Source organism: Chiroxiphia lanceolata, chromosome 20 (assembly GCF_009829145.1).
Source record: "Chiroxiphia lanceolata isolate bChiLan1 chromosome 20, bChiLan1.pri, whole genome shotgun sequence".
In the NCBI taxonomy this organism is placed as follows: Eukaryota; Metazoa; Chordata; class Aves; order Passeriformes; family Pipridae; genus Chiroxiphia; species Chiroxiphia lanceolata.
This window is the reverse complement of record NC_045656.1, coordinates 9,191,073-9,215,484: the sequence shown is the minus strand read 5'-3', so window position 1 is coordinate 9,215,484 and position 24,412 is coordinate 9,191,073. Positions and strand designations below refer to the sequence as shown.

General features: G+C 54.9%; 1 protein-coding gene across 1 annotated transcript in view; it reads left to right on the top strand.

Moving 5' to 3' along the window:
* The first annotated feature begins 10,431 nt into the window (after positions 1-10,431).
* The window catches only part of TBX4 (T-box transcription factor 4), a 34,832-nt gene continuing 20,851 nt past the window's right edge, over positions 10,432-24,412 (top strand). The window contains 4 exon segments of the mRNA XM_032707527.1: positions 10,432-10,546; positions 10,549-10,610; positions 14,339-14,497; positions 15,357-15,451. Of these exon segments, the coding sequence (XP_032563418.1) occupies positions 10,432-10,546; positions 10,549-10,610; positions 14,339-14,497; positions 15,357-15,451 (431 nt within the window).

Below are 24,412 nucleotides of genomic sequence, written 5' to 3'. Positions count from 1 at the left end.
GAATGACAGCTGCAAAATAAATTTTATTTGGAGGACGTGGCTGGGGTTAAATGAAACGTAATAAATAATGTAAAGCATTTTAAGGGGTGGGGAAGTGGCCCAGAGATGTCAGGAAGAACAGAAGGCCCCACAGTTGCCAGATCTGCCCAGTTTATACCCATGGTGTGTTTTTGCAGGAGTGTGATGGGTGTGACACACACCAAGTCTGTGGCTGGTGAGGTCGTGCCCTCTCCCCTCGCTGTCCAGGACAGGGACAGGAGCAGGGGGCTGGCAGTGGTGCCATCAGGTCCCCAGGCTGCAGCAGTGGCACCAAAGCAGGAAGGGATGTGGGTGTGTGAGCTGTGTGACACAGTCTGGGATGCATTTGGGGTTCAGCTTGTGTGAGCTGCAGGTCTGCGCATCCCTTCCCCCCTGTGTTTTCCTCTCTGGTGTCCAACTATAAAAAGCTGATATTGCCTCCATCCCATTTCCCACAGGACTCCTGGAGACCTGCTGCAGGGCCTGTGCAGAGCCCAAAGCTGTGCTCAGGGCTCACACCTACCCCCCTGCACCCATCCTTTGGATGTCATGGTCACTGCAGGGACATGGACCCTTCTGGCAGCGAGAACCTGAAGCTATTCCACCTTTGCACCCACAGTGGGCGTGTCCTGTCCTGATCTGTGCTCCAGCCAGCCCGTGATGTCCTGCTGACCTTGGCTTTGGGGATAAATCTCTGCAGGTGGGTGCAGTGCTGTGATTTCAGGTGCTCAGCACCTTCTCCTGTGCAGCTTTCGGTGGGTGCTTGTGGAAGAGCTCAGTGTTGAGTCTGCTGCTGTCTGAGAGCTCAGACACTTCCGATGCCTCAGTGAAAACTGAGCTGGTCTGGAAAACCGGCCACAGGGGTGGGTGCCAAACCAGTGTGAACGCCAAAGTTGTAATGGTTGCACTGATTTTTCCAGCATGATTAATTCCTGGTCCTGCTCCTCCCTGCTAGGAGCTCTCAGGGAAGGGCATTTGGAGTTCCTGGGATGTGGTCAGTGCTTTAGAGGCAGAGCCCAGTCCAGAGAGGTGTCAGCTGCTTCTGCCCCTGAGGAAACACATACCCTGCTCTGGCAGGAGCAGCTCCTAGTGGGGGTGGGACAGCAGAGATTTTGCTCCTGAATCAACACGTAAAAAAAGCATTCTGGGGTTGGTTCCCCCGGATGCTTTTCCACCGGGTTACCCTGTGCCCCAGGGCTTGTTCTGCTGATCAGATCCTGTATGTTGGGCTCAGCCCTGCTAACCAGGGCTGGGTGTGCTTTTCCAGGCTGGGTGTGCTTTTCCAGTGATGTGTGTGACTAACAGAGCTGTCCTGCCTGCACAATGCACGCTGACAACAGGGAGCCCCGGGGGAGGGGAGCAGAAAGAGGGGGATAGGAAGAAAACGGCTTCCAATTTGTCCCCTGGCCGGTGGGTGGGTTTTCCCTGTGGGTGGTACATCCCTGCTGGGGTGGGAGGCTGGGGAAGTCGAGTTGCCTCCTGCCACCCTTCCATTTGCAGCTACCCGTGGCTCTGTGTGTCCGTCTGTCCGTCCCAGGCCATTTGATGCAGCTTGGTGTCACTCTGTGCTGTGACCTGCCCCTGTGCAGGGGATGCTGTGGGCTCGTTTTTGATGGCACTGCTGACTGTCAAGTTTACCTCACTACTGCCTGAGTGTGTGAGAGGAAGGGTCTGCAGACCTCTGCATGCACAGGTAGGGTGCCCATGACTTGCTCACTGCCTGCTCGCACCACTGTGTGTCCCTGCACACACGTGAACCTGGTCCAGGGCAGAACCTCCCCATCAGGGTCCTGCAGACCCACCTGCCTCCCACATGAGACCTTTCTGCAACAGGATGCAGAAAAAAAAAATGCCTTTAAGTTTCCTTTTAATAGCTCTTGTAAATCTTATTTTATGTTAAACCTAAAGACACATTTATTATTGTCAGAAAGGAGGAAGAACTGGTGAGTCCCTGGCCGGCTCCAGACTGGGTGACCTGGGAAGAGCAGAGGGAGCAGGTCCAGGGCCACCCTTTGGCACATTTGGGGACACATCAATGACACCAGGTAAAAACCTTGGGCTGCTGATGGGGTGCAGACCCCCGTGCCTGGGATAGACTCAAGGGGTTCTGGGTGCAGCACCTGGAGCTGTGGATCAGGGCTCAGAACTGGACTGGGGATGTGCCTATCTAACACCTGGGTGCTTGTTTTCCTCCAGCACCTTCCATGCCATAAGAAGCCACGCAGGACTGGTTTTTTAAATTTTATTTATTTATTTATTATAGTTTTTATTCAGAATTTTTAAACCATTGCACAGGCAACCTCGATCCTGAGTCCCAGCCCAGGGGTCAGCAGAGAATTGGCCCTGCACCTGCAACCTGAAACCCTGCCTGGCTGGAGAGCCTCACGCTGCGTCGCTAATGAAGGGCTCAGGGGGTTGTTTTTCTTTTCTATTTTATTTTGAGATGCTGTTTTGAAGTGCATGGCCAAGAGTGGGAATTTCATAGGGTAAACAGAAAAGCTGCTCTGAAGTTATTTATTGGTTCTGTTTTTGAGCATGTGGACTAGTATTGATTTATTTTGCAGTGTCTCTAGAGGCTTCTTCAAGGCTAAAATGTAGACATTGCATGTTAGGCTGGACTAAATACTGGCAGGAAAACGCATTTGGCTCTTTTAATTGGAAAAACATACTCCTTTTATCACCCTGAGGCCAAGACTACCATAGCAGCACAAGGAGGGCAGAGGAATGTACACAAGTGAGACATGCTCTGGTTCTCACTTGCTCAGGGAATTTTGTGGGAGAGGTCCCCACAACTGGCTCTGGGGTCCCACCAGACCCAGAAAGCAATTCCCTGAGGGAAGGTGGGGGGGCCAACAGCTATTCCAGGTGGGGAAGGTGGGTGTGAGCCTCCTGCTGACCAAACCTGCGCTGGTTTTAGGAGCCACCACGGCCAGGCTTGGTCCCAGCTGCAGTTTTGTCTTTGTGAGCTCCTTCCAAGTGTCATCAGGGGCTGAGCAGGGTCCCACAGCCCAGTGGGGTTGGCTCAGTGCTGGTCCCCAGCAGCTGATGGCAGGACTTCATTCCAAGGGAAGATGCTCTGCATCAAGATCGGGAGAGACTCACATGTGCCAGCCTCAGGCCCCACTACCCCCCGTTTCCAGTCCATACATTTACAACCGTTATTCAGCTGGAGAAGGGAATGGGAAGAGAATCTTTATCCCTAGGTGCTTGCAGCCCCTTGCATCCTCTAAGTGCTCTTCAGCTCCTGTGCTGCTCCTGTGCTCTTTGTGCCCCTTTTTTTGGCAGGTTGAGGGACTTGCCCCAGGCCACCGAAGGAGGCAGTGCCAGAGCCAGGATGGCTGTTGCTGCTGCCGCAGGTTCCCCTTCCCATCGCTCCCGAGCCGGCAGTGACCGCGCGCAGCCGGGCTGGAGGTGGGGAGCTCTGCCGGGAAAAGGTACGAGCTGAGGTTTAGAAATCATGATGTGTGAATTGAAATGGGAAGCAACGGATCTCGGGAATCACCGCAACTGCTACAAGGTGTTCCTGAAGCTGTCAGCAAGCCATCTGCCCGCTCGCCCTGGGTAAACACGGCGCCGCAGCCAGCCCTGCTCGGAACGCCGCGAGGCAACGGGGGGTCCCACGGGGTGAACCCCTCCGGGGAGGCAGCGTGGGCCGGGTGGGAGCGGGAGGGAAAGGGCTCCGGAGCGAGCGTAGGGAGGGAGCTGCGCTGCCTCGCTCGTGCCGGGGCTCTGGAGCCGAGCCCTGGCCGCGGCGCTCGCTCCTCGTAACTCATCGCACAGACACCCGCCGTGGGGAGGCAGCGGCGGCCGCGCGAGGGCCGCCGGCCCCGGCGTGCAATTTATGGCTCCGGGGGAAACGGAGCAGCTGGTTCGGGAGCGGAGCGGCAGCGTGCAGGAGGAGAACGCCCGGGGTCAGCAGTCGTCACTCAAGCGCTGCCTCTGCCTGTCGCTGCCCACGCGTGGCACGGCCACCCCCCGACGTGTGCAGGGGGTGCAAAACCTGCTGTGCTCCTGTCCCGCTGCGTGTCACAGCTCCTGGCACGGCCTGAGCAGGGGGGAGGTCACCCCCTTCCCATGGGGACATTCCTGATGCCCTTTGCCACCGGTCGCCTCCATGAGCCACGTGGAACATGGGAACGGCCACGGGCTGGCCCCGTCCACAGCCCCGACACAGTGACACAGGCAGGCGGCCCTGGAACGGCTGACGGAAAAAAACTGGGTGACCTGGGATGACACGGGTGGCTGGTGAGTCAGTGTGGCCCCAGAAACACTCCCGGTGGGTTGGGACTGCAGCACCACTGCCAGCCCCCAGGGCGGCAGCAGGAGGAAGGGCCCACGGCTGAGACAGACCTGGTGAGGGAGGGGCTGGGGGGCTGCTCGTGGTTCCCCAAGGGGTTGTTCTCAGCCCCGTGCTTGCTCCATGCCCAAGACTGTCAGTCATGCCGTGCCTCAGTTTCCCCTCTGTGTAGGGGCCAATGGTGCCCCTGTCCCGGGGTGCCCAGAGCACTGGGCTGAGCTTGGGAAGTCCTGAGGCTGAGTGAGCTGGAGAAAAGCAAAACTGGGAAACAATGTGTATTTTTGGAAAAGCAGACAAATGGGTGCCAAGGTCCATCAGTGCCTGGTGCAGCTGTGCAGGGAGGAGTGTGGAGGATCAGGATTTTGGGGCTGAGCCCCCTTGTCGAGGATACTGGGATCCACGTCAGCCTGAGTCTCCTCACAGTGCCAGCCAGCACTCTCAGCCCTCCCGTTCACTCACAATTCAAAATAAATACAGAGAGTGAACATGACCTTGAGTGTATAGTCTAAAGCTTTTAAAACTCTCCTCTAATTCTTTTAACTTCCCGCACATCTATCCTCTGCACCAGCCTCCTCATTTCTCTTTCTCTACAGTAAACTTATACCCTTTCTAAAGTGCCTGGAGAAGACGCTGCAGATGAAATGTTGCTTTAGCTTAATTTCCTATTCCTAACATATGCTTTAATTAATGTCATTTGCTTTGATTTGCTGCCAGCCTGCCAGTGCAGCACTTCCTTCGTTTCGCAACCTTTACCATAACCTTGTGGGAATGAGTATCAGGTGTTCCTGGCTGATTTCATCTGTTTCAGGGCATTTATCTTGAGCCCTGAGGCTTTTCTGTGCTGTGTCAGTGGCACCAGCACAGAGGCAAAACCACAGCATTCTCCTTCGCTGGAGGTGCTGAGTATGTGTGGTACACAGAGATGGATGCTTGAGTGGAAAGCACTGACAATTATTGCTTATCCATGTTTTTTACACTTTCTAGGGATCCTTGAGGATGGCCCAAAGCATCCTGGCCAGCCCCTTGACCAGCTGGCAAATGTGCAGCAGCCTCATCTCCATGGAACAAGGTGAGAGATCCCATCATGGATCTCTCTTCTCTCGTGGTGGTGGAGCAGTGGTTGGGGTCTGGGGCAGAGCCCATTTTACCCCCTTCCATAGCTGGCTCCCAGGTAAGTGCAGGGAATGGCAGGGGCAGAAGCTCCTGGACTCCCTCTGTAGCTGTGGCTGTGATGACACTCAGTGGTGCAAACCTCCATCCTGGTGCACTCAGCAACAAGGCTCCATGGGAGCATCTCCTGCTGTCCCCACTGCTCCTGCTCCTTCCCACATTTCATCCTGTTGGTTTATGACAGGTGCAGACACACCAAGAGGATCAAGAAGCCCCTTTTCCATTGTTTTCAGTGTTCCCACTGCCTGGTGAGACACTTGTGCCTGTGCCATTGAACATGGCTGTGGACATGGGATGCCCTCCCTCCAGCTGGAGCTGCCCTGGCCTCTCTGCACCACCAGTCAGTGCGCTGAGCTGTTGTGTGAGAAGGAAAAATGCTAATCTGGGGGGTCTTTTTCCTTCTCTTCTCCTGATGGAGCCAGCTTGGTCACCCATCCCAGGCAGAAAAGCACCAGTAAGCTCCCCACGACTTTCTGTGACTGCTCTGCTTGAGAGCAGCTCCTTGTGCAGCCAAGCCTGGAGGAAAATTTAGCAATTGTCTCTTCTGGCCCCAAATCACTGGCACTTGCATACAGCAGGCCTGAAATGGCCCCTTTCCCAGACAGCTCCTTAAGCAAGGTTTTCCTGTCTCTTTATTTAATGAATCTCAGCCATCCTTTCTCTCCTTGCTGGAGCCAGGGGCAAATGCTGTTCCAGCATTTCATCCCTCCCCTCTCTAGTTTCCCTTCTTCTACCTGCAGCAAATTTGGGGTCCCACAGCAAGTCATGTCCCATAAGGAGGAAATTCCCAACTCCTGGGCCCCATCCCACTTGGCTATCGTTTCCCTTCCTGCTTTCTCCTGTTGAGAAACTCCCCCAGAAATTGGGAGTATGATCCCTTTTTGCAGCTCTTGCTCCCCTTACTTTGTCCCCTTTGGGGACAAAGGCACCTTGAAGGCTGAGCTCTGCTTTCAAAGCAAACCTGCTCCCTGGGCAAGGAGGAAAATGCCCAAAATGGAGAAGAGCATTTGTCCCAGGCCTGGCCCTGCCTCACTGTAGGAATGTTTCATAGCAGCATCCCAGGACAGGAAGGAGGCATGGGAGGGATGTGACTGAGCAGGCAGCAAGTCACCACATCCCAGAGGTCAGCTGGTGATGTGGAGTGGCTTTCTGTTGAGAACCAACCCTGAGCAGTTAGTTTGCCTCTTTCTGGGAAATGCTCTGGGGAAATCCCATCCTGACATGTTCTGACAGCAGAGGGATACAGTGGTGAATTTTGACTGGCTTGGCTGACCTGCTTCCCTAGGAAGAACCTTTTACTCCCCCTTCCTTCCCTCCCTGCCTCGCTCCTCACCACCACCAGCTCCCCAGCAGCTCTGCATCCCCCTGAGGCTGGGGCTGGCCCTGCAGCTCACCCCCCTCATCTACAGGGCACAAACTTGAGGCAACTGCACTGCCCTTGGAAACAAAACCCCTCCCCAGGGCAACCCCTTCCCGCCTCAGCCTCCTGCTGTCCAGACCCCCAGCATCTCCCTTCCTCTCAGCTCTCATCTACCTCTCACCTCGCCTTCCTCCATCCTCCTGCTGCCTCCTCGCCGGCAGCTCCACATCCAGATGAGTGTTTGTGCCTCTCCCCTACACTCCGAGACTGCTCTGGCTGCTCCCTGCTCCCCTCTGCCCCTTTAAATCCCTTCCCGCGCTCCCAAAGCCTCACGCCCCTAAATCTGCCCTGAAATCTGCCCTGGTGATTTAGCAAGGACCCGGGACAGGACTGGTTCCCGGGATGATACACGGCTATCGTAGGCATCTGGCAAGTGTTTAAATCCCCAGGGCTCCCATTTGCTCCTGGCTTAGTGTTTTCCATAAGCCCAAAAGAGGGGATGTTTCTCCCCCCCCATAGCTACAATGCTGAGCCCTGCTTTGCCCCACTCATGCTGTGGGTCTGGCATTCCCAGGAGGATTCCCTCTGGGCAGCACCACGGTGGAAGGGGACTGGCTGGGAAGAGCTGCAGGCTCTGGTGGGGTGTGGGAGCTGCATGTGCCAGCCTGGGAGGTGATGGCTTTGCCAATGGCTTGAGATGGTGCTTTTGTCTAAACAGCACAGGGACACCACAGCAAACAGCAGGAGTGTGGGATGCAGCCCCCATCCCAGGGAATGGGAGGGGTCACCAGGCACTGCTGGCAGGCACTCCTGTGTTGCCTTGCTCAGTGGGGTCTGTTGCAATGGTGAGGGTCGTTTAAACAGGGTAGTTTGACCTGACTGGCCCCACTTGCCGTGGCACAGCATCACACTGTGCCACACTGCAGGCTCAGGCAGGGTCTACACCCAGCTCCAGGGCAGAGACAGAGCTGGCAGCTGGCTGCCTTCATCCCTCCCACTGGGAATTTCTCACCCAGACCAGCATTTTCCTCTGTTTACCCTGGAGGACAGTGATTTCCCATAGCAATAACCTCCTCCTCATCCCCAGCAGAAATTAAATAATCACTTTGGGCAGGACTCGCCCCGAATCCCTCATCCCCTGCACGGGGACGGGTGGGTGCTCTGTGCAGAGCCATGATGAGTGTGCTGGGCTGGTTTTGCAATACTTTAAGGCAGTTTCTTGCTCTGATTTAAGGCTTGAGACCAGCCTCTCCTCTTTTCTTCCTGCCTGGTGAGAAGTGATTTGCAGTGTTGTCACTTGGATGTGCCCCTGGTTTCTCACCTGCAGCCCGTGTGCTCCAGGGCCGCTCACCCAGGAGGTTCCACGTGTCCTCCTCCCGCTCCTCCAAGGTCCCCGCAGGACACTGGGCTGCCCTGGGGCTGCTGTCCCCTCTCCATGCACCCATGTGGCTGCCACCCCAACCCACAGGGCTGCCTGAGTTCCCTGTGTCCCAGGCTGTCCTCCAGGCCTCGGCGGTGCCGGGGAGCGCGGCACGTCCCGCTGGGGGATTGTGTGACCAGAGCCATGGACCTGCCCTAAGTGGTGGGACAGCACTGGCAGGGCCTGCTCAGACCCCATCCCGTGGCAATGGCAGGGCCTGTTCAGCCCCCACCCCGTTTTGGTGGGTGCAGGAAGCAGAGCTGTGGCCGCCGTGGAGTTTGCAGCCAGGCTGTAGAGAAATCACAGTGCTCCCAGCACTGGGCTTTGTTCTGCTTTTGTTTTTCAAACCATCGTTCCCATTCCAGCCTGGCTCCATTTGACTGCTCCATCCTCCAGCATGTTGTAATTTTAGGGCTCTTCTCGTTAAAAAAACTAAATAGCAATTGCAAAGTAGAGCAATTTTTTTTTTAATTTTTTTTTTTTTTTTAAATATATATATTGAAGTTAAATCAGAGCTTTGGCTGGAAAATACCATTGGGGACTATCTCAGTCTGACATTCACCAGGGCAGTGATCTTCATAAGAAGACCGTTGCCAAGCTCATGGTAAAGTCTCTTCCATTAAAAAAAAAAAAAAAAAAAAGGCAATGGATCTGAAATGTTAGTTTTTTAGACACTACTTTGAAAAAAATAGTAAGAGAGCATATTCAAAAATAAAAATCCAGAGCATTAAGACCAAATTAGCGTTAGCTTTAGAAGTTAAACTAACCCCACAATTGTTCACTTTTATTTGTGAAATACTTAGGCTTTTTAAAAATATCTAGATGCATGAATATTCGTTCATACTTTAATTATTTTTGCTACACGTTTAACATTGACGGGGTGTATCTCACGTGTCTTTGCTTGAAATTCCGGGGGTAAGTACACTTGGTATGCTGGGATAAAATTAACAAATATCCCCCAAATATTTAAAAACAAATCGAAATATGGTTGTTCGTTTGATTTACCCGGTTTCAGAAGACCTTGGTGCGAGACTGAGCAGCACATTAGTTTACAACGTCTTAAAACATTCGTTAAAATATTTACTTAACGGTTTAAAACAAAGCCTTAGAGCCTACAAACGTGTCCAGGTCAGGGAAATACACGTGGATAATTCGACTGAACGATTTAAAAGCTGAGAATCGCTTGCATTTCAAACCGTGCATATTTCCAATACCCCCTTAGAGCATCTATTTTAGGCAGATGCTTGAGATTAAAGGGCTGCACGTCAGCCCGTATCTTACCCACGCTTCCTTGTCATCGTTTCTTTGCGATTAAATTTTGTGTTTTCCTTCCAGCCTAGAAGTGTTTGGTGCCAGTCTCTTGGCAAAAGAGCCTGAGGAATGGAAGGGTAAGGAAATATGACCCAGCTGCTATGCACAATGAGGTTTGTAAGTCCTTGTATGGTATAAATAAGCATATTACACAGTTATTAGAAATTTGGCACTGTCGCTCTTTAGAAGCCCGACTCTGATGCTGTGTAATTCCTCCCGAGTCCATGCATAACTCAGTATTAGCCTTCCATTCTTCCAGCCTTGTTACTGGCCAAATTCGGCAACTTTTTCTCAGTCCTCATCCATTCAAACCCTTCTCAGCAGTGTAAACCGGTGAGTTTCCTCTCAAGCCAGTAAATCTATGCCAACCCATTCGGCCGAGGCTCGGTCCTGACTTTCCCCTCGCCTCGCACAGGGCTCGGAGCCGCTCGGCCGCGGGATATCGTCGGGTGCGGGCTCGGGGCTCGCTTCTCCCCTTGTCTCCGTCGTGGTTGGCAGCTTTTCTAGGGGGGAAGAGAATCAGGTTTTTCTGGGGGAAGAGGAGCCAGTGAAAGGGGGCGGCGGCGGCCGCCGCGGCTGGAAGAGCGCTGGAGCATCCCGCGGAGCGGATCCCACTCGGGTTTTCCCGGCCCGCGCGCTGAGTGTAACGATTGGAGAAAAGCGACAGTAAACTTTTATTAATCGCCGGTGTTTAGGGCCAAGGCATGAGCGAGCTCGGTGACAGTGATGAGTGGTTTGGAGCGCTGGTCCCTGAAAGCGGGGCTTATCCTCCCCCTGCTCCCTTGGCTCGGCGTTGATGAGCCGTGAATAGGAGCCACCCTGCCGTCGGGGATCCGGCCGTTTATCTACCGGGTGATGACAGTCGGGCTGGTTTCTCCTCGCCGTGAATTGCGGGAGCCCCCGGGAAGCGCACGGCGTTGCCCTGGCCGGAGGCTCCGTGCGGCGGGGACGCTTCACCCCTCGGCACCGGCCGGGGGATGAGGGAACCGGTCCCGAGCCCGCTGCGGGCAGGGGCTGTCCGGGCTCAGGGCACGGTGAGCCGAGCGCGGCTGGACCCAGGAGTGGGCCCGACCCCACCGCCCCAGCACCCCCGTACGCACCGACGGGGAAGGCCGGGGCTACAGGGAGGCGGGGGAGCCTTCGGCTTTGCTTTAATTAAATCCCCCACATCTGGGATCGCCACCTCCGCACTTTTTTGTTCAAGGGGGAAAAAACCTTCGTTTAAGGGAGGGAAGCGCAGGCAACGGCCGAGATTCCCGTTGTCCTTGCGCAGCTGCGGGAGGAAGGGCTGCAGGGAGACTCACCCAAACAAAGCGGAGCCCCCGGCACCAGTAACACCAAAATTCACCTTGCCACGGAGCCCGGCCCGCAGGTGGGAACCGGGGGGAACGGAGAGGTGCAAGCGAGGAGCGGCCCCTCCGCGGCAGCGGGGTTGGGGCCCGGCCCGTGCCTCAGAGGGAGCTGCGAGCGCGGAACCAGCGCGGCCGCGCACGGGGCCGAGCGGGGCAGGTCAGTGGCAGGAGCAGCGCTCCTGGGAGTCCCAGACCGAACTGGGTCTCTCGCTGCCCCTCGCCGGGACGGCTCCTCACCCCTGGGCCCTTCTCAGCCCCTGTTTCTCCTGTGCGAGGGCAGGACGGTGGCGAGTCCCCCGTCGGGGCCCGGCCCGGCCCGGCCTTACCTGCCCCGTCCCTCCTGCTCCTGCGGGAGCCGCTCGCCGCTCCCAACCTCGCGTCCCCTGGCCCGACTGGGTCCTTTTTTTTTTTTTTTCCTTCGCCTTTCCTTCTTTTTTTTTTTTTTTTTTTTTTGGTAGGAGTGGGGAAAAGGTTCATTACGAGGTTGACCCCACTTTACTTTTTATTCTGCTCCTGTTCCCAATTTCGGCACCACGTGACGGTGGGAGTGAGTTTGGGTTTAAATTCACTTTCAAGAAAACCCCAATAAGACCCCTGGCCCGTCCAGCCCCATGGCGGGGTCCCTGTGAGCCCGGGGCTGCGGGAGCGAGCGGAGCCTCGGCACCCACCCGGGACTCCCGGCTCGGGTAAGGGCTCCCGCGGGCGCGGAGCGGGGCCGAGGGGGTGCGCAGGGGTTCGGGGGGCGCGGTGCAGAACAGAGCCTGGCAGTGCTGTCGCGATATAGTGCGGTGAGCGGCAGTGGAGCTGTCGCGATAGGCAGAGGTGCAGGTGGTAGCGTGGGAGCCCGGGCGCGTTTCGGATGTGGGAGTCGGCTCAGCACAGGACTGGCAGCCGCGACAGCAGCGCTGTGGGGATGTATTTGTGTCTTGGTAATAGCGACAGCAAAGTGGCCCCTTTAAGTCGCGACAGCACTCGAGGGGGTTCTCCCCCTGATTTGGGGGTTTGGCGTGGCGGTGGAGCCCCGAGCAGGCGGTGCCGGCGGCCGTAGGGTGCGGGGGCTCCAGCCGGCTGGTGTGCGGGGCCGAGCTCTCCTCTCCCCTCGGGGCGGCCTCGCCGACCCGGCCTGGCCGCCGCTTTGTTGTGGCCGCACAGATCCTGCCCGCCTTGGGGCAAAGCTCGGGGCTCTCTGTCACGACAAGGGGAGGACGGAGAGCCCTGCCCTCGTCCCTGGGCTCACAGGGAGACCCGTGACCGGAGGCAGGCCCCAGGCCGGTGGACTCGGACAACTCGGCTGCCGTCCGCAGGGTCGGGGAAAGGAACGGGGCTTGCGGACCCCTCCCGAGGCGGGACCCCTGCCCAGGCCTGATCCCGGCTCTTTCCCACCACCTCTCCCGGGCTGTCCCGGCTCCTGCCGAGCCAGGTGCGCTTCCAGCGCGGCCTGTGCCCGCCTGCCCCCCTGCAGCCCCGGCCTGGCTCCCCGGCGGGCGGTGGGGAGCGCCAGGACCCTCAGGGCTGTTAGGGGGCGGTGGTGCCGTGGATGTGCCCCCTCCCCGGGCTCCCCCCGGAGCAACGAGCGGCTCCGCTCGCCTCCAGGCCCGGCTCAGCGCCGGGGCAGGCCGGGGAAGGCCGCGGCCGGGGCCGGTGCGCTGGGGCCGGGCGGCCGCTGCCCCCACCGGTGCCCCCCGGTGCGGACCGTCGGGCGGGAGTGGGGCTGGGCCGGGCAGAGCGGGCCGGGCCGGGCGGAGCGGGCCAGAGCCGGTCTGTGGGGACGTGATTGACAGCGGCAACGTCAGCAACAGGAGGGGAAGGGTAAAGGGAGGGGGGGGAGACAAAGAGGGAGGGAGTCGAAAGGCCCCAAACTGGATCTTTATGGAACATTTTCCGCCGAGATCAAGGGAAAGTGAATCCGCGCAGCGGGGGATGCCGCGCACGCCGCTGCCATCGGGGGCCGCGGAGCCGCGCCCGGCCTGAGCGCCCCGCGGATGCTCTTCATGCCGCAGCCGCCCCCAGGCCAAGCCCGGAGCCCCCCGCTGTGCCTTCTGCCCCTCGGCCGGCCGTGTGAGTTCCTGGGATGCGGGGGGAAGGACGGGAGGGAGAGGGGAGCCCAAGGGTGCGGGACTCCCCGCAGCCCGCCGAGCCCCGGCCTGTGTCGGGACACCGCCGCCAGCCTGTCCCGCTGTTCCCCGCCGGCCAACCTGCTCCATCCCGGGAGCACCGAGGTCGTCGGTCGGGGCAGGAGCCGGGCCCTCGGGGCTCACCGCGGACACCTCCCGCCTGTGCTCGCCGGTCACCGGCTCCTCGGTGCGATGGGCGCCGGGAACATCCGCGGCTCGGCCGGGCCGGGGCCGCCCCGTCCTGACCCCCGGAGCCGGGCGGGGGTACCGGCGGAGCGCTCGGGGCCCTCCCTGCTCCGGGGACTGCGGCTGGACACCGGGGTACGTGTGTGTCCACCCGCACACAGCCGGGCCGGCTGTCCGGTTCCTTGCAGGGAATTCTCCCTGGAATTCTGCTGGGACTGGAGCTGGAACTCCTAGCCCTGCTCTCACTGGAGCTCTGCTGGGGTTGAAGGGTCCCAGTCCCGCTCTCACTGGAGCTCTGCTGGGGCTGGAGTTGGGGGTCCCAGCCCCGGTCTCCCCCTGCAAGACCACTGCCCCGAAGAGCGGCTCGGCCTCGGCGGGCGGTGCAGGGACCGAGGCTGGGGCCGGGGGACAGGAGGGGTCCCTCGGGGGCCGTAGGACCTTGGGAAGCGCCGGTTTCGGTCCCCGGGGCCGGGACCCCGCAGCCTCCTCAGGACTACTCCCCCTCCGCGCCGCCGATGTCCGTCCATCCGTCCGTCCGTCAAGCGGGACGGGGAGCGGGTCCCTCTGCGCTGTAAAAGTCGGGGTTGATGCGCGGCAGCCCCGGCGGAGCTGTCAGGCCTTATCTTTATTGGCTTTTCCCAGTCTCCGTCCAAGTTTAAGAGGGGCCCTTTTATCTCGGAGCCCAGCACTCCGGCTGTTTACACCGCCCGGCTCCGCCGCAGCGCTTCGGCCGCCGAGCCCCCGCAGCCCCGAGGGGACGGGGCAAAGGGACCGGCCGGGCTGGGCTGCCCTCCCCGACGGGTACCAGAGGGGACAGGAGAAAGGGTCGGGGCTTGGGTGCTGCGGCCACATCAGAGATGAGCTGCCTGGGCCTCAAGCGGGAGCGCAGCCACGCGTGGGCGGCTTCCCCCCGGGGCCCTGCTCTCCCGGGCACAGCGGCTTCCCCCGGGGCCAGGGATGCCACGTCCCAGTGTCGGGCAGTGCCACCGCAGCCCCGAGGAAGGACCACGGGACGGGAGGGCCAGACCTCGCAGGTGTCTGGGCGGGGGGCAGGGGCTGGACGCGGCCCCCGGTGCCGCGAGCTAACGGTGCCCTTCTCTCTCCCCCAAGGAAATGCTCCAGGAGAAAAGCCTGTCTGAAACCGAGGAAGGGTTTCCAACAGCCCCCGCGCCCGGCCATGCGGACTCCTCCGCCGGCTCCCCCGTCCTCGGCGTAGCCGGGGGGAGCACCACGCCGCTCAGCAGCCCGCAGCTCCCCGACCCCGAGCAGGTACGCACCGTCCTGCCCGGCCCGTCGGCTGCACCCCTCACCCTCGCCACCAGCCTGGCCGAGCCCGGCCTGCCACCGCGCATCTCCCTCGGCAACGACACGGGGACGGATTGCGAGGAAAGCGCCTTTTTCTTCACTTTTTCTTTACTTTTATTTCCCCCCCCCATTACTTTTTATTTTCCCCGTCCAAAGCAGGCCACCCCATGCCCGCAGGTCTGGAAGGGCAAGTCCGAGAGCCGCGGCCGTCGGGGCCCGCCGGGTGGAGGAGCCGCCGCCGCTCCTCCCGAACACGATCCGACCCTTCGGGGGGATCATTTCGGGTTTTTTTCCACCCCTAAATAAAACGCCGGGTCTGCCCGCGGCCTCTCGGCGCGGTGCGGCTTCTCTGCCTTCGCCCCCTCCGCGATGTCCCCGCATCCCGCGGACAGGAACGGGTCCCTGCACAAAGCGCGGCCCTGGGCGCTGATCCCTTGTCCCGCGAGTGTCCCCGCTCCTGGCCCCCTTTTTTGGGAGCCTTAGGGCGAGTCTACCCCAACGGGGCATGGAAATTCCTAGGAAAAAAAAAAAAAAAAGATGAGAGAGAGAAAAAATTCCATTTGGCCGCAGTGTCCCGACTGGATGTGAAAGTCTGCAATTAAACCGGCCTCAGTTTGTTTCTCTTATTTTTGGCAAAGGGCAGAAGAATTTTTGGGACTCCATCCTTCTCCTTCACAGGCTGGTGGCTTTGCCCCGAGCCTCGGCTGCAGCGTGGCCCTGGGTGTGCAGTCCCCATCCCTGGCCCTTCCACAGCCCTTCCCAGCCCTTCTCCCAGGTTTTCTCTGTCGTTTCTCGCTGTTCTCATTGTCTTTATTTTTTACAGACGATAGAAAATATCAAAGTCTATCTCCATGAGAAGGAGCTATGGAAGAAATTTCATGAAGCTGGCACCGAAATGATAATAACCAAAGCAGGCAGGTTAGTGAAAATTCCCTGTGAACATGTACTGCTTCTGATCCCTATGAAATATCCCTGTGTGCCGAGACTGGGTTTTACAGAGCTGCTGTAATGAGGGGAATTTTAAAAATTCATTATTTTGGTTGCAGATTTCAGCAAGATCATTTTTTTTCTCAGTGTAAACTGTGCATGTGTTTGAGTGTGGCAAATGGGACTGGTGGATGCAAGAAAAGAGCTGTGGAGTCATTTGGCAGATTTAGTCCCGAATTCTCTTTGGTCATTTCAAATTTTCTAATTATTTGTAATCAGGATATTAGCGTGATTGGGGATTATTTTTTTTTTGTTATTAGTAGTACTATTTCTTTTTTTTCCCCCACAAAGCAAACCCCCCTCCCCTTTTCTGTGCCCCAGGAACTCTGCTGGGATACTTTGCACTGAATTTTTAGCAATGCGAAGGCTTAGGCTGTTCTTTTAACCACAAAACTGAAAGAGAAACTGGTACCACTTTTAGGTTAAAAAAAAAATAATTCTGTCTTTCCTTGGAAACAAACTGTAATTTTTACCAAATCAGAGCCCCCTCAGTGTGCACATCCAGGCCTGGGAGGGGGCTGAGAGTCTCGCAGGGGCTTCACTTCCCCAGAGAACCCACCCCTGCATCTGCTCAGGGTCCTGTCCCACCCGAGGTGCTCTGGTGGGAAGTGGCAGCATTAAAGTCAGTAAATTTAAGCGTGAGAATTAAACCTCAGACCCTCACCATCTTGGGAGCCAGACGGTTCCCAAGAAAATTATCCAAGTCCCACTGTGGGCACCGAAGCATTTGCCCTCGGCTTCTGCGGGAGCGGGCTCGCGTCGCTGCTGCCGGGAAAGGAACATTTAGGTGTTAAAACGTCGTTCTGACACATTTTAGCCGTGTGGTTGTGCCGTGCCCTGCGACCGCGGGTTTTACGCCGTGCTGGGGAGATTTGCAGCCGGGCACCCAAATAGTGCGGGGAGAGTAGAGGGAGAAAAATCCCGCAAATAATATCTCTGCAGGTTTTGTTCCTCTGTGGTCCCTGATCCTTCGTGCAGGGGGCTCGTGGAGTGTGTATGTGTGTGTATATTTTTTCTGCCCTGTTTGCTGCTCATGCTGTGAGACCCAGAACCCAACCCTCGGCTTTGGATTTTTGGGGTCGATGAGTGCTTTCCTTCTCCTTTCCTTCATCCCGGCAGCGCTGCTCTGTGCAGCAGCTGGTCAGCGCAGGGAAGTTTTATTTTAATAAGCAAGATATTCCCATTAGTCCCCCTGGAGAGGGGGTGTACGTCCCGGGAATCTTCAATTTATTTGCTAGTTGGCTGTTTATGAAGCGATCGTGCAGGTAACTCTGTCCTTATCACTCTATATTTTGGTGCATAAAATCTTAGGGCTTGTTCTGTAGCATCCGCTGATGGGAAGAGCTGGCTCCATTTGGATAGGTCTGCTCCCTAAGTCAGCTAAGACGAGGGGATCAAGACCTCAAATATTTCCCCCTTAATTTATAGTATCTGAGTGTGTCTGTGCGGGATGTGTAATACCTTTACCAAATTCTGGACCCTAAGCATCCCAAACGTGCGTGTTATCTCTCCGTGAGTCTTAACGTGGATTGTTTAAGCAGCTCCATATGTATAGGGCTCAGTCCCACATTCCTTGTCCGGTGGAGCTGGCAGTGCACACGTATTCACCTTTCGTGAGGATGGGATGGGAGGTAGAACCCCAAGGCATACAAAACTTTGGGTTTTTTAAGTTATCCGAGCCAAATTCTCCACGTGTGAAAATCAGCGCAGCGCCATCGAGCTAACAGAATTTTAATTTTTTTTAGTATAAATAGTTTAAAAAACAAAACCAAAACCAGTGAAAGAAGTGGCTGAAATGCTTGTGAATAAGACTAAACAAAAGAACGGCTTCATTTCTTTTCTTTGGGTTCAGCTGCGAATGGTGGCAAAATATAGAGCAATCGTTTTTATCGGGGTTTTTAGCAGGTTTTTAGCAGCGAGGCACAGGCAGCCCAGCCCACGCAGCGGTGCCAGGACCCGGCTCTGTCCCACCCGGCCCCGGGCTGAGCTTTCCAGCAAAAATACACGAAATAATTAGCACGAGGACGGCCGAAAAATCGAACACCACAAATCCCGTGGTGGCTCGAGTCTCTCGGTTCGTAGCGGTGCCAGGCTGGCCACGCGTGTCCGTGCTGAGGGCAGGGCAGGAAAATTATTGCTTCATGCAGATTTTATTTCACCCGAGCTATTTAAATAGAGAGTCGCAATAATAAACCTCCTCCTGACCCAATTAAAAAACCGATGGTTAACGGAGATTTGTGTGCACTTGCATGTACCGTTGGGGAGGGGGGGTAGAAAGAGGGAAAGCGGCTAATTGCAGGCACTAATTAGGACTCTAATCCCCCTCCCAGCAGGCACAGAGATGCCCCTGAATGCCGTTAGTTGAAATCACTTAAATGTCGGTCTGTCTGACCTCGAGGGGCACAAACGAAAAGAAATGGAAGCCTGATTTTTTTAAATTTCAAACAACAACAACAAAAAAAAGAGTGACTTTAATGACAAGTTCACTCAATGGAGAGGAAATGTACAGCTCAGCGGAAGCGTTAATTCCATGGCAATGGTGTAAAATAGCTTTTTTGTATAAACAAGGCAAATATTGATAACTTAGTGGGGGGGGGAAGGGGAGTCATTTGTTTCATTCTTTGTAGAGCTCCACAGAACGAGCCAACTATAAATTATCGAGAATTTAAGGCTGAGAATTACTTTGGGGGATTATTACTCCCTCTTAGGACTGATCTGTAAGAGATATTAGGAGAACACAGCAAGCTCAGCATTGAAATAGAAATCATGTTGTTGCCAAGAAAGTTGATTTATAAAGTGGAAACATCTTTAAAATGCACTCGCTATCTTTTTAATGTCCGACCGCTTCGTTGTGGGAGGGGGAAAAAAAGAGATTATTTTATATTAAAAGGCTCATCAAGAGATAAAAAGTCTGTGTTAGCAAAGTTCCCTGAACTCTGCAGGAAAGTGCTCGGGTCCCTCAGAGCGCCCGTGGCAGCGCCCGCGGCAGCGCCCGCGGGATGGGACCGGCTCCATCACTCAGAGCCTTCCTCTCCTCCCTCCTCTCTGAGGTTTGCTCTAATTGTGGATTTCTCCTCCAGAGGATTGTCTGTTGATGGGTTTAAAAGGCTGGATATATGTGGTGCGGAGACCGTCCCGTCCCCGGCGCTGCCTGGAGCGGTGGGGACACCGGGGCTGCGGGGACTGGGGGGACCCGGGGGGACAGGCGGCCACGTGTGGCTCCTTCGGGCGCTGCCCTTCACCAGGGGCGTTTGGCAGGGCAGGTTTTGGGGGAGGCAGCGTGGTTATGGATGAAACCCCATTTTTGGGGGGCTGAGAGTCCCCCGCTCTCCTCCGAGCAGCCCCTCTCCACGCAGCCCCGGTGGGGCGGCCGCTCCCGCTCCATCATCCCAGTCATCCCGGTTCCCATCCCTGCTCCCAGCGCGGCTGGGTCGCTTTCCAGAGATGGGAACGAGCCCAGCACCCAGTTCCCAGCACCCAATTCGAGCTGTGCATGCCTGTTTTGTAAATAACTGTTCATGCACCTTCCCGTGTGTGTATGTATGTGTGTGTGTATATATATATATATGTATATACATATATAAACAAAAAAACTCCAAACCAACTAACCATCCAATAAAAAAATCCCCCTCCCCCCAAAAAAAACCCCCAAACCAAACAGTTCCCTAAAACCACCACAAAAATTTGCCAGCGGATGAGGTCCTGTTAAATCAAATTAATCAAATCGATCTAGGCTGTAGCAAAGGGGACAGGGTTTCTCGGAGGATGGAGGTGCAGGGTGAACACCTTTCCAGAGGGGGATTTTAGGAATTCCTCAGTGAGGAAGTTGTGCAAGGGGTGGGTAAAGCAGAAAGCAAACGAGGGACTTCATTATAAATCTTGCTTTCCGATTTCGTCTTCTCCCTTTTATGTGCTGTTATTTAACTGAGCAATTGTAATTTTTTCGTAGCTCGTGGCAAACTCTGCTTTGTCTCATCTTTCTTTGTGAAGTCTCATCTTCCAGACTTTATTCCTGCTGGAAGTTAATCTTTACTCACACAGTCTTCCTGGCTCAGGGTTTCTTCTTTCTGTTAGATTACTTATTTAGCTGTTCCCTGTTTTTTTCCATGGTGCCAGTCTTTGCAGCATTGCAATTTCTATCCAGGTGTTGCCAAGGACAAGCAATTTGATAAAATTTATGGTTACTCAGTAAAAAATGCCAGTTCACAGGATGTCTGGTCACATTTTTGTGAACAGTTACTGAAGAGAAAATAATGTGTCATTCCCCCTTGGTAGCAGAACCATCCCTGAGATGTAACAGGAGGCTCAAGATACTGAATTTGAGTTTTGCCTGGAGTGCAGGATGTGCACAGGTACAAAGACAACTCCAGTGTCTGTGGTAGCAGGTTTTAAGAAGCATATGCAGGAAAATACCACACTGGAAAAAAAAGAGGATCAATAAAGCAGCTTGCATGTGTGGAAAAGACTCAAACCCCCTTTAGATGTTCAAGTTTCATTTTAAAAGTGGCTTATTTCAGTTTTAAAAAAATCTGTTCCTAATCAACTTTACTAAACCAAAATAAAACTAGTTTTTAGGACATCAAGGTCTGAAGAAGTATAAATGCTTTGGCTGAGCTGGTGCAGCTTTTCCTGTGTGAATAATCCTTTAAATTTTCCATGGCTCTGTAGGGCATATGGATGCCCAGTTCTCATTACAATTAGAGGGAAATATTTGTCCAGAATCTTTTGAGGCAGTTACAAGAATTCCTGCTAAAGGTTTTTGATCCGAGAGCAAACCTTAATATCCGAGATCAGCGATGGAATGTGAGCCGTCAATTTACAACGTAGAAATAAAATAGATATCTGAGGAATGTTTGATCGGCTTGCTCCTAAATTTGGGGTCCTGGAATTACCCTGGTTGGGCAAACTCCTGCTTTTAGAGAAAGAGCAGGAGCAAACCCCCAGTGGGTCTTGGCTGTGCTGCTGAAGTTGTCGACAGCTTTGGCAGGGGAGGCAGAGCCTGTGCACGCCGAGGAGGGCAGGGATGGGAGCTCAGTTTCTAACACACTTCTCTCTTCAAACAGCAATCCTGGCTTTTAGTTTGTTAAAGATACGGGATGCTCATGGTTAAGGGTGTTTCTAAAGTTTTCCCTGCTTGTCCTTACGCTGGAGCAGCAGCTCCAGGGGGCAGGGGAGGGTTTGGTCAAGCCCAAACCAGCTCTGGGGAAGGGCCTGACCATGGTTGGGGCTCTGCCCCTGGATCAAAGGGGCTGTGGATCATCTCCTGCTCTGCACTGATGGCACCAAGGCTGCCCCGTGGAGCCCACCTGGCAGGAGGGGCTGGGCTGGTGAGGGAGCAAACCTGCCCTGAAACGCTGTCCTTGGCCACAGGTTCTCTCTGAGGTTCCTTTGTGCCTCTCCCATCCTTGGGCTCGTTGGGACCTTCTCTGCTCAGCTTCAGCTGCAGCAAAGCAAAAGCACTGGAGGAACACCCCGTGACCAGGAGCCTGCCCGTGTTCCAAGTCACCATGGGGCAAAGAGAGGAAATGTTTCTAGACCGTGAAAGCAGCCATCCAGCTAACCAAGGTCTCAAGTATGTGAGAAACAATGTTTTATTTAAAAATTAGCTGCGCTAGCCAGAAAAAAAAAATACAGCCCCCCTATTCCAAAATATAAAAATCCCTTAACTGTCTGACCTTCTCATCACTAGGTCATGGTCCTGCCACCAGATAAATCTCTCCTATCTGCCCATAGACTGAGAGTTCAATGTTGCTTGTGTTAGTGACAGTGAATTTGGGGCTGAAAAATGAACTACTGATGAGAACTCCTGTTGAACCTGTATTGTTTGTTATTCTGAGGCAAGGATCTGGCATGGGCTAATCCAGCACTTCAAAGTTAACTGCTCTTACTTTGTATACAGAGCGTCATAACGGAGTGGCGTGGGTGATAAGAGAAATAAGGGACTGAGGGTAAGGATACACTGGGAAAATGGGACCCTGTTGAAAAACTCTTTGATCTCCCTAAAGTATTTTCTGAAAGCAAGAATCTATCAAAAAGGAAATGCCATTTAAAAAGGCTAAAAGAAACAGCTGACATCCCCAAATTTGTTTTAATCTGCCCCGGAGAATATTATTTTAAAAGATGCGTTAAGTCGGTGGAAGAAATACTTGTCAAAAGAAGGGAAATTAGGAAAAGAACTGAAGAAAGGTCATCAGAATGGAGACGTGGTTCTTGAAGCCTCTGCACACTGTTCCTTTCCCTCCTAACAATGAAGATGAGGAGAAGCATCCTCGAGCAGCCATGGCCAGTTCCCAAGAAGAATTTGGGGCCACACTGATCATTATCCGGGGTCATTGTCTGCCTTGGTGCTTTGAAACCATCCCTGGGGCATCTCAGCGTGCCCAGCAGGTTCTGAGGAGGGCTTGTTAGCCAAGATGTTGAGTGATCCGTGGTTTTTCTGATCCTCTCACCACCTGATGTGCCACAGGCATCACCTTTCCAGACAACGCCATTCAGGACCTTCTGGAAATTCAGTTGTTGCTTTACTTGACTTCCCCAAAAGCAGGGATTGTAAAATCACTGGCTGTCCTTGGAAATCTTTGTCTTACTGCCTTTAAAAATAGAATTTCAGCTGCTGAGCTGCTGGAGGGCAGGGGGGTGTTTTAACCTCCCTGGGAAGGGCAGAAGGAAGCACTCAGGGGTATCTGGAGCACCACCCACCCCTCAGGGACACACCGTGAGCTCCACTCTGCACATTCCCAGGGGCTTCAGGGAGCACCCACAGCCTTTGGTGAGGACATGGCTTGGGTTGCTCCATCAGGACCATCAGGTATCTTGTTTCCATGCAGTTTTCTCTATGGAAACACCAGCTGAATTCCCCAAGTCTTCCCTGCTTCCCATGTGCTGGTCAGAGCCATCCCTTCCCAGCTAATGCATCAGCAGGGACATCAGGAATGATGTTGGCATCTCAGTGAAGAGGGTCAGGTTAAATCCTTGTGAGCAGGAGGGCAGTGAGGGGTTTGCATGATCCAGTGTCCTTGGCACACACCGGTCCCTGTGTGCAGCATGGCATGTGCTCAGATGAGTGTTTTGAGCTCTTTGATCAGCTCTGATGCTCTTGGCTTTTTTGGCTTGCAGCCCCCTGCCCGAAAAATGACTTCATTGGACCTGGGAGCCTTGCTCCCATCTCTCCAGGACTGACCAGACCTGCTCATATGGGGATAAAAAAAGTGAGATGCCCACAAAGTGGCCAAGCCTGGAGAGTCTGAAAGGCTGGGAACTGCTGCCCCAAAGGAAAGCAAAGCTTTCCTCTTATCTCTCACTTCCAAATCCAACCAACCAATTACACATCAATTAAACTTTGTTTGAACATTATAGAAGCTTTGGCTCCGTGTCAGCAACTGCTCCACGGTTAAGGGGATTGGATAGTAATAATATAAATAAATAAACAAGAGATGCTTATTCTAACAGTTCATTTTAAAACAATTTGTGAATATCATGTAGAGATAAAATGTGCCTAGCATAAACTTAGCTAAGCAGTGACTGCTTCATTATCAGAACAAATAATTCACTGGCACATCATCTTTGAAGCTTGGGAGGGCTATGGAATTGTGCTGCTTGTTTATTTTCCTGGCTTTTACTGTTTTTGCTACATTTCATTTGCAGGGCAGGGTTTAGCTGGGGCTGTGGCAGTGTGGTGCCAAGCTCTGGTGATGTCTGCTCAGCCCCTCTGCCCTCCCCAGGGCATCACCCTGTGTCTGGGTGCCAGGCTGTGGTGTTCTAATACCATCCAGAATGTCCTGCTCACACAGGAGGCACCGCAGCCTTTCCCCCACAATCGTTATCTTTGAGGGCAGCTTTCTCTTGTGAATGTAAAAACTGATTTAAGGTTTCCCCTGTGCAGGGCAGTGAGAGCTGCTGCCACCACACAGCAGGGATTTGCCCCTGCCAGTGCAGGGAGTGGGGCAAAAATGTGCCTGTCAGAGCCACTAAACCCAGCAGAGAGCTCTGAGGGGTGCACGAGACCATCAGGATGGGGCTGAGGGGCCTGGATGGTCCCTCCTGCTCTGGTTTGAGCTGGAGGGAGGGAGAAGTTGGTTTGAATGTGCTCGAAATTGGAGTCCTACTCACTTGATGTTTTGCAGAAGAGGCTGTCAGAGCTGGTGCTTGTGCTGTGTCCCCTGTGTATCGCTGGCTGTCACCTGAGTGCTCCAAGGGCTTGTGGCTGGTCCCTGGGTGGGCAGGGGAGCTGTGGGACTGGTGGCAGCTCTGTGGCTCCCTGAGTGGCCCCGCTGGCTGCCCTGTCGTCCTCCTGAGGTGTGCTGGTGTGTTAGACACACACCTGGTGGCTTTCAAAAGAACAAGCACAAATTGGAAGAAATTTGTCCAGTGCTGGCCTTCCCCACCCCAGAGATGGGGTTGTTGTTTGTATGTTCAGGGCATTTGCTGCAGCCCCTGGGGCACTGTGTCTGACTAGGCTTAGGGTCTGAACCAAAGATGATGAGGCCAGGAACTGCTACTCTTAACCTCCTGACTTCTGGTGGCTCAGACTTCACCTGACAGTTGGTTTATCCCGTGCTGCACATTCCCAGCACTGAATCCTGCTGAGCTGCCCCATGTGCCCAGGCAGAGTTGCAGCCACCCTTGGGGCAGGAGGTGTCCCTGAGGACCAGATGCCACCTGCTCAGACATCCTCCCTGGGAAGCCCCAAATGCCCAGTCTTTGTCCCCAGCTTCTGCTCAGCACAGCAAAGCTCTGACACGGTTGGGAGCCGTGCGTGGCAGCGGGAAGGCGGGCGGGTAAAATATATGGACCTGCTCGGCTCTTGCCTCAGACCTCCCACCAAAGCCAGGCTGAGCTTTCCCAGAGCTTGGCAAAGACGTTGGCAGGTTTTATTGCAGCGCTGGGCGATCC